This window comes from Buceros rhinoceros, unplaced genomic scaffold (assembly GCF_000710305.1).
Source record: "Buceros rhinoceros silvestris isolate BGI_N320 unplaced genomic scaffold, ASM71030v1 scaffold29844, whole genome shotgun sequence".
NCBI lineage: Eukaryota > Metazoa > Chordata > Aves > Bucerotiformes > Bucerotidae > Buceros > Buceros rhinoceros.
In genome coordinates, this window is record NW_010409356.1 from 32,016 (window position 1) to 41,475 (window position 9,460).

At 51.3% G+C, this 9,460-nt stretch overlaps 1 protein-coding gene across 1 annotated transcript in view; it reads left to right on the forward strand.

Moving 5' to 3' along the window:
• Positions 1 to 260: 260 nt before the first annotated feature.
• Positions 261 to 9,460, forward strand: part of LOC104492631 (astrotactin-2-like) — a gene marked incomplete at its 5' end in the record, with an annotated part of 30,493 nt that continues 21,293 nt past the window's right edge. The window contains one exon of the mRNA XM_010135215.1: positions 261 to 402. Coding sequence (XP_010133517.1) covers positions 261 to 402 — 142 coding nt within the window. The remainder of the gene's footprint in view (positions 403 to 9,460) is intronic.

The window sequence follows — 9,460 nt, forward strand, 5'->3', positions numbered from 1 at the left end:
CATCCACCGTCCAAGCGATGATTTGGCTCTTGTTTCTGCAGTGGGTCCCTGTTAGAGCTGATGGCCCTGGTGTGTTTTCTGCTTGCTTGGTCCATAGGGGATGTTCTCCATGGAGACTCAGGACCAGACTTACCAGCCACAGCCGGTGCGATTGGTTGCCTGTGCTGTGTAGGTGTCTTCCTGTGGTGTTTCTTAAATGGTCAGCAGTAATTTTGCACCTGTATTGATATTTCGGTCTTGCTCATCTCTTTGCTCTCCAGGAGAATCCTTGAGCTTTGCGGATGATTTGCTTTCTGGCCTTGCAACATCGTGTGTGGCAGCGGGTAGGAGCCACGGAGATGTCCCTGAAACCAGCCTCTATTCAGTCATTTTCAAGTGCCTGGAGCCAGATGGTCTGTACAAGTAAGGAGAGGCGTGTGGGGAGGTGCTGGGGCAAGGAGGGATCCCCAATGCTATTATATAATTGTTATTCACCTTTTTGGTCAGCACGTTGCCTCAGACACTGGGCAAATGATGAGACTCTTCCTATTACTTTGAGTGTTAGGCTCAGCCAGTGAAATGGAAAACCAGTATCTGCCAGTACAGCACTGGAGGCACTGGGAATCTGTGGGACATTCCACTGGAATAACTCACATTTTCAGTATTTTGGGCTTCCTGGTGGATAGGGGTGTCTCTCATGGATTAACTGAACTCGAATGGTTACATGGAAGCAAGTCGCCAAGTGCCTGCTGGACTGAAATAGCCGGATATCAAAAGTGTGATAGTTGTTGTTTATGTAAGTTGCTGTTTAAATTCGTAGGACACAGATCAGAGAGACTCCAAATCCATGTGCCCAGCACCCAGGTCCTTCTGCAGGGATGGCTGGCCACGCCTGTGCTGATGTTCGCTTGGCTCCTCTGAGATAGCCTTTGAGCACGTGGGCTTGGATTTTCTATTTGAATCCTGTGGAGTCATGAGAGCCCAAAGCAAAAGGGGTGGTTTTGGGATTTGAACATTAATTTCTCCTTCAGTGTTGTTTGGAGCTGATCTGGGCTTTTCAGCCTGGTTCGTTAGCCAGGACATCCTCCGTCTCAAGGGGGATATCAGGAGTCAGGACAGCACAGGAGAAACAAATAGAGTGAAAAGTCAAGAAAACAGAGGAGAGACAGAGTAGGCAAGAGAGAAACACCCAGGGCTTGATGTCAGAGTGACTATAATAATTAAAACACATTTCGTAGTGAGTAATGAAACTTTTTATGGGACCACAAAAGCATTTAAAGCAAGAGCTGGCAAATGGTCTGTCAGCGAGAACTTTTTAAGACCTTGATTAATACTTTCCCTTTGCCTCCCCCTCCACCGCCCCCGGTTAAGTATGTTGACATCCTCCAAAGGAGAAGCCTTTACTGCGCATCTCTTGAACAGAGCCTTGTCCAGGAGTCGGCTCCAAGTGACACTTCTTGCCATTTAATGATTTTAAAAGTTTTCTTGTTAAATATATATAATGCCTAAATATAGTTATTAATATCTCTGGGAACTGGGCTGCCCTGAAAAAGTGCCAGGGAGAGGCTGGAGCCACCACAGAGCTTGCTAATAACTCGCTGCACATAAAATCGGCCGGTTGTGAGCTCTCAGCCGTTTGGCTTAGGGCTGCCAGGGGCACTGGTTGAGGGAAGAGCTGCTGAACTCATGGAGCTGAGAGCCAGAAGGTCTGGCTCTTGGTTGGCCTGGGCCACCAAACCATCTTCCCCATCTGCCGGGAAGGGATAATTGCACTCACCCAACACTTTAGGGGCTCTTAGATCAAATTCCTGATGTCTGCAAAGGGCTGGGAGAGCCTTGAGTGGAAGGGGAAAGGCTTTGTCCAGGGCTTTGTCATCCCTTTGGTCAAAGCCAGGCTTCTGTTTCCCAGTTGTGAGGCAAGAGCTGCCATGGAGGGGTAAGAGAGTCAGCAATGTCCAATGTGTTGGGGTGGTGATGGGAAGCTCCTGCTCTCTGCTGGTGCCCCTGGGTGAGGGACAGCAGCTTTTGGTGGGGAGCTGTGGCTGCAGGCAGCCAACAGTCCCCTGGCATCGAGGAGCTTTGGACCTCATCCTTCTGCAGGGACAGGCCCTGGGGTGGCGCACAGTGTTGGCTCCATCCCACAGCTAATGCTCAGCAGCGCTTGGCACGCTGTTCCCAGGGCACATGGACACATGTTCCTGTTGGCACTTGTGGGGCATGGGTACATGCTTCTGGGCATCAAAAAAATGTGCCCATACAGTGCAGCACCCCCTTGTTGGCATCTGCTGCCCCACGCACCCATACCCCACTGCTTGCTGTGTTTGCACTCTCTGCCATGCCTGCGTGTCCAGGACACGCACACATGCTTGCATCAACCTGGAACCCAACCAGCACATGTTTACTTGTCATCTGTGCTGCGTGGGCTCACATGTTCACGTGTCCCCACAGTTGCCACACAGCATGAAGAAAGCCAGAGCAGTGAAATGTGAGGCTAATGCTTCGTTCTGACCCCGTGCAGATGTAACAACTACAGGAACATGGGCACAGGGTCACTTCTTAAATTCCGTTTCTTCTGCTTGTTTCAGTTGGGTCGGTGGAAGGGGGCTCTGGCCTGGCTATAATCCTGAGTTCAGACACTCAGCAGCAACCTGTGCTTTTCTCTAGGCTGAGAGTTAGGTGAGCGCACAGAGTCTGTGGCACCAGAGCTCTTCAAAAGCAAATGTTTTTGCTTGTTCGATAGTCTGAGAGTATCACGCAAATGGAGAGAGGGGACCGTGAGATTGTGGAATTCTCTTCTGCTCTGTAAATGTGTTGGACATCCTGTCCCTTTTCTCCTCGGGTATCTGTGACAATTGTGCTCTGCTGTCGACTCATCGTTTGGAATATTACTAGCCTGGAATCAAAGCTGGGCTTGAGTATGACCAAAAAATGCTCTACAAGCAAACAGATAAACGAGGTCTGATTGATGGCTCTGCCATTGAGACTTCTGTAGTTTCAAAACATAAACTAACAAAAGGAGAACTAATGTCTTTGTCCTTTGCCATTTCAGTTTGACGAAAATATGTTGCCTGTTGGCTCTTTTCTTCCTCTTGCCTGTAGCACACTGGGGTGCAGATACTGGTCGCCGCACAGAGGGTTTGCAGGGGGAAAGGAGTTTTGTCAAAGATGCATGAGCTCCCTAGGCTTGTGTACATGCAGGGGCACCCCTGCTGGGTGTCAGACATGGGCGCTCGTGTGTGGGGATCCATGCTGCTCACACACAGGGACACTGAGGATAGTCCCTAAAGACTGTCAAGTTTGATTTAAGCTCTTAAAAAAATAAAAAAAACAAAAGTCTTAAAATTCTTGTAAAATGCGTCACGGGAGGGGACTGTTCTCCCCCGAGGTCAGGTAGAGCAGAGCAGTCTGTCAAGCTTCCTCCCAAATGGATCTGGAAGAGGATGGGGGTGAGGAAGGTGGAGGGGGAGATGTCTGTGTGTCTGTTAAGTGCTCACCTTGCATGGACAAGTCAGCCCAGATGGTGGTTAACACCAGTCAGGCTGATGGTTTGGGAGCTTGGGAGCCACCATGCTGTGACAGGCCACTGGCACCAAACACCAGTCAAGAGAAGGGGCTCTGGCGTGTCTCGGAGGTCAAGCTCTGCTTGGAGGACTGAGCTTACAATGAGTGCTCATGTCCCTTACGTAGCACAGCACCCTACAAACCCAACCAATTTCTTCACCATGGAGACAGGAGCTTCCCTTGTGCATCTCGCAGCCTTCCTGAGCCTTCAGCCCAGCTCATCCATCTCAGCTTCTCACCCCATCATTCCTTGAGAGCCTGGGGATGCCTCTCTGCTGAGCTGTACCTGCTCAGCTGCTGGAAAGCAACTTTGCCAGCCCAGCACGTTCCATTCTGATACTTGGGGAGACACCAAGAATCCCTGAGCCAAGAAGGGAAATTTTGGAAAGGGAAATGAAACCCCCCTCCAGCTCCTCAATGGAGCTGTGGTGCACACACACCAACTTCTCTGCGCCACAGATACTATAATTATAGATTAGATTAAATCCCAATGTTTCACTTTATTTACATTCCTGACCTAGCTTATTCATTTCCGGTGTTTGTGCCAAGAATCAGCACAAAATTTACTGGAAATAATATGGAAGTCATCAGGATCCCTTCCAGAGCCTTTCCTTGGAGTGTGCTCATGTGCTGAGAAGGAGCCTCGACTTTGCATTCCCTTTGCTGGCTCAGCTAGGATTCCCCCAGGGTGATCCTGAACCAGCCCAAAGGCTCTGGGAGAGCGTGTTCCAGGAGTGTTGGAAAGGTGGAAACTCCTTCCTAGGGCACGAGGATCAGGCACTCCCACTGGATGGAAAGGGATTCAGTTAGCCCTCAGAATGACAACAAAAGGCTCCCATCAGCAGGCAAGAGCCACCGAGACCTGCTTGGCCAGTGTCATCCCCTGCAGGGTCCAGAGGCCATCACCAGCAAGGCCAGGCTTAGCCTCTGTCATCACAGGCTGGCTAAGAGTGAAGATACAGTTTTTTGGCAAGCTGAAGGAAAGAGGCAAAGGTGTTGAGTAGGGGGAACCCGTCAGAGCGTTGAGAGGCAGCGACTGCAGTTCACCAGGCTGAGTGAGCTAAAGGAGCTGGCCCAGGGAAGGCTGATTCGTGTTGACTGACCTCTGCCTTCTGCATAGCTGCGATGAGAAGTGGAATGGAGACCCATGGTGCTCAAGAGTGTGCTAATGCTGGCAGCAGACTGCTGCTCCTTATATGATACTGATTGTTATTGTTGGTCTTCCCTCAGAAAGACACGTGAATGAGCACTGGAGAAATTGCAGGCAGATCCCAGATAGCTCAGTGACATGGGTTAAAACACTTCTGTTACAGCCCTTGACCGAGTCCCCTGTGTGTGCGGGAGCTCTGCTGCTTCGCTGAATCCACCTCTTCAGAGGGCTGCCTCAGAACCAGGCTGCCCAAATGCTGGCTCGGATGTGTGGCTGGTTTTGCTGAAGTACGTCCAGCACCGAGCTGTCCAGGCTACGTGCAGATCACAGTGGTGGAGGTGGATTGGCCCCATGAAAGACAGTCTGTACAGGGAGGTCCAGGCCAGCAGAAGAGGGAGGTAATCTTTCTTTCTACTGCTATTAGTGAAGTCCTGCGTGTGGAGGAAGGTTGGGTTCCTGTCGAAGTTGGCAGCATTAGGAGACCGCGCATGTAAAAGCCCTAGAGAAGACATTCAGGCTTGCTTCATGGCCAGTCAAGGTACCAGAAGCTCTTCCCAACCTTGCCATTTGCTCTACAGAGCGATATAAGCAGATCGCTATCTCACTTTCATCTTCGTCTTTTGCCTGTTTCTTTTATGAGCTCGGGTTTTAAGCTCTCTCTCGCTGTCTCTGTGCAGCCCAGCCTGGGCGAATCAGATCGGGGCCCCCAGGAGCTCTGCAATGTTGCTGTACAGATTGCCTGCCATCCCTCTTCTAGAAGTCAGGTTTGTGCCTGAATCCTCCTTCTGATCTGTCTCTACCATCAGTATTCACCCACCTGGGACAGTTCTGGAGTTAGGAGGTGACTTTCCACTGACCTCAGAGGAGCCTTCTTCCCTAGTATGTGCCAAGTGTGTGAGCACCTCCCTCCTTTTCGCTGGAAAGACCAGGTTATCCTCCCCATACTCTCTGCTTCTGCTCGTACCTCGTGCCACAAAGAGAAACAGAACAGCCTGTGTTGTCTCCCTTTGTTGCTCCTCCCCACCCCTTCCTCAGGTCATCTGGATTGACGTAACATTCTTCGTTTTGTCCCAAAACCTCCCAGCATCTAAACACCAAACATGGCTGGGTCCAGGCCCATTAGCATTGCTCCTCTGGGGGTGGCTGGAGGAAGGCTGGCAGTGGGCGATGAGGAGGAGGAGGAAGCATGGACAGGTCCTTGTGTAGGATATTGCAGCTGGGGGAGCATGTGAATGGAGGATTCTTTCTGGCACTGGTAATGGGGCGGAGAGGGGGAGTACCAGAGACATGCTGCAAGTACCAACACAGGCGTTGCTTGCTTTGATTTGCCGCTAAGCCAGCAAAAGCTGCGTTGTGCCGCTGTGCTGGGATCATCGGTTTTGTTCACCAGTTCTCCATGGCGTGAAGTATCTTCTTCCTGAAGGCTCGAAAGCTGAGGGCCTTGTTGATTTGATTCTTAACAGCGAGGTTTGAACCCGCTCCCCTTCCAGGACACAAGGCATTTCCTGCTTGGCATCGGTGTTTCTTTTGTCTTGTAGGGAAGAAATGGGTCAGGAGAAGGCCAAATGTTTTTGTTCTTGTTGGCCATGTCCTAGCTAGGGAAACTGAGGCAAGGCAAGGTGACCTGACTTGCCTGAAGCTCTTCAGTGGGCTGGACCTGAGCAGAGTCGAGAGGTGCTCTTACTATGCTTCACTTAAGTCCCACTCCAGGATAACACTTAAAGAAAATTGCTTTTTTGGTCAGGGGATTAAGCAGTGCCTCCCACACCAAAGTATGGTCTCCTCTTCCTCACTTCCTCGTGCAGTCTGGGGCCCAGCTACCTTTAAGCACACACCAAGGGACCCGAGGCATGCCCTCAAAAAATACTGCTGGCTGCCTTGGTGTCTCACACTCTCCTCCCTCTCCTGTTCTTGTTCTCAGTGTGTTGGTGGATTTTTCCCAGCAAAGCCAACCTGGCAGCACAATGGCTTTTTTGCGCAGTCCTGGAAACAGTGGGCGATGCCCTTTTGCCAGCTGGAGCTTCCCTTCTGTTGCCAGAGCGCAGATGAAGCTGCTGCTGCTGCAGCTCCGTCCTGGGTGCCCCACAGGAGCCCTTGCAGCGGGCAGCACCAGGGCTTCGACACCAAGAGGCAGTGTTAGATCACGTCTGCAGCTCCGGGTCCTGCTGGCAGGCTTGTGGGGAGCACACAGCCCAAAACAAGCTCTGCCCATGTTGTTCCTGGAATTTAAATTATGGGCAAGTGTGATGCAAAGGCATCCAGGCAGGCTGTGTGTGAGCCAGCCCAAGCCAGACGCGGCACAGCCACTTTCTCTTGGCTGTCCCCTGGCTTTACACCTGCTCTGCCAAGCCAAAAGGGGAGCAAGGGGGTATCGGACGGGGGGCAGGGCTGGATTGGAGCTGGTGCCTTATGTAGTACACTGCTGGTGACATGTCCCTGCTGAGGTCTCTGTTAGGGTGACTGTCCCTTCACCGTGAGTTGTTTTGTGGCTGCGTAGCTCCTGTAACCCTCAGGCAAACTTTGTCTCTGCAAAATGATGGTCGGATTTGCCATGCATTGGTTCGTGCGTCACTAGCCAACACTGATGTTTGAGTGGGAAGTTTCTGCTTCCCCACACCCAGCAGCAGCTCACTCTGGTATTTGCAGACAATCCAAGCTTTTAATGGGCTAATTCCAGCCTTAAGAGTGGCCAAACGCAGCTCAGCTGTATCTAGAAGTGTGCCCCAGGAAGGGTGTGAGAAGCTGCTCTGGCGCCCAGGTGTTCAGATACTGCTGCACCCACAGGTCTTGCCTGAACCTAGAGCCTTACCACAGCCCATGGAGTAAATCAGCTCAGACCAAAAAACTGGAGATATTTGGCCCCAGAAGTGATGCTTATCCAAACAAGAAGATAAGTAAGTCACAGGTTCCATACGCTAGAGACAAAGTTTGTACGCTGTTACCTACGAGATCTGTCCCAGCTCAGACCAGCAGCAAGCACATATCTCATCCAGGGCCTGCAAGTCCATAAAACTAGTTAAACAGGTATTTTGTTTCATTTTTCCAAAGCACATCCCACCCCGTCCTTTTCTTGTAACAACAGCACAGATTGTCCCCCACCAGCCTCATCTCCCAGAGAGCACTTTATCTTCATTTTCTTTTTCGTGTGTATTTAAAAAAAAAAAAACCCCAACCCGAATCTCTGTTCGTCTTTGACTTGTGCAGAACATTACATCTACAACACCCACCTCCTGCTTGTGTCACACTGGCAGTTATCAGCACGTGGTGACTCCTCCAGGTCAGCCAGCCCTGTCCCCCTCAAGGACATGGGACAAGGCTGTTTCCCAGCTGCAGGGAGGTTGTCCTGGGGGACCTGTGCGAGTGATGGAGCCCCTGCACAGGCAGTTGCTGAGTTCAGCTGCTTCCTGGTAGATCTCGAGTGACCTTTGACTTATTCCTTGGGTTTGGGGATTGTTTCCCCTCTACAAAGGAAGTTTCCATGTAATTTCCCAGTTTGAGGACACAGAGCTTTTCCCTGCTTCGATTGTGGGGTCTGGCCCAGATGCCATTAGAGTCAGCAGTGGCTGTTACTCCCCTAGACCTCAGGCAGCCTGGTGGAGCAGGAGTGTGGCAGGGCATGGCCTCCAGTTGCTCTGCTGCAGCTGCTCCTGCTTGACTCTCCTGCTTTAAAGCAGTCAGCAGTGCCCATGTTTGGGGTCCTTTTCCAGCTGTATGTGCTGAGACTGGAAATCCCTCAACTTCACAGGTTCACAGCCCTCATTGTCTGCCTCAGGTTATGTGTTAGCGCTTAGATGGTCAAGCCCCTACTGCAGAATCCATCTATGCAAAAGTAGCCAGTGAATTCAGATGACTCTGTTTTGAGAGCATCTTCTTCCAGGCTTTACTGGCAGATCCACAGCTCCCGTTGGCTTCAGCTGAGTTTGCACCAGAGCAGGCCAGTGTGAAATGGAGACGCTCAAAGTTAGCAAGTGACCCCAAAGTAGCTGCTTCTTCCTGAGTTTTTCCACCTGTAAATTGGATGAGCTACACTCTTCACTAGGTTTCCTATAGAGTGAGGAGAACTGTGTCGTAAAATGGGGCAGAAGGATGAGAAATAGCTGAGGTGGGACGTGCCAGGGGTGGTGTTCTCTACTGGAGGTATGACCAGCTTGGTCTCCCCAGCCTGATGCCACCTCGTACTACTGAGCGTATTTGCCTCGATTCCCATTAGAGAGGTTGCTCCCAGCACACAGGCCCTCATTGCTCCTGGTCACCTCACACACATGCTCACTTCCCTCATCAGGAATGAGATAAATTTGATTATACAGCAATGTGGTTTCTGTTATGAAAAGGGGAAAGAAAATACCCTGGCTTTCATGGAAAAGCCCTGGAGCCAAAGCTTATGTCATAATTTAAATGGTTCTAAAAAAAGAGATAGGGTCTGAGGGTTGCTTTTTGTTCAGGGGGTGGTGGATGGAGGGGGTGGTGGGGCAGGGTCCTGTCTTCTCTAGATGAGCTGATGGAGCTGGCTCTGAAGACCTGCTGCCCTGGCAGGAGGGGGTGCAGAGGGAGCCCCGATTTCCGGAGCTCGGTACTGAAGCCCAGCACAGTGTTGCACCTCCCGTTCCGTTGGCAGTGTACCCTGTACCACGCTCTCCAGGCAGCAGCTTGCAGTGACATCCCTGTGGCTCTTCCATTGCTGCTCCAAACCTGCCTCATCGCTGCTCCGGCAGAACTGCCCTGGTGCAGCCCACCCTGTGGTGTGAAGACCACACCGTGGTTCGCAGCCCA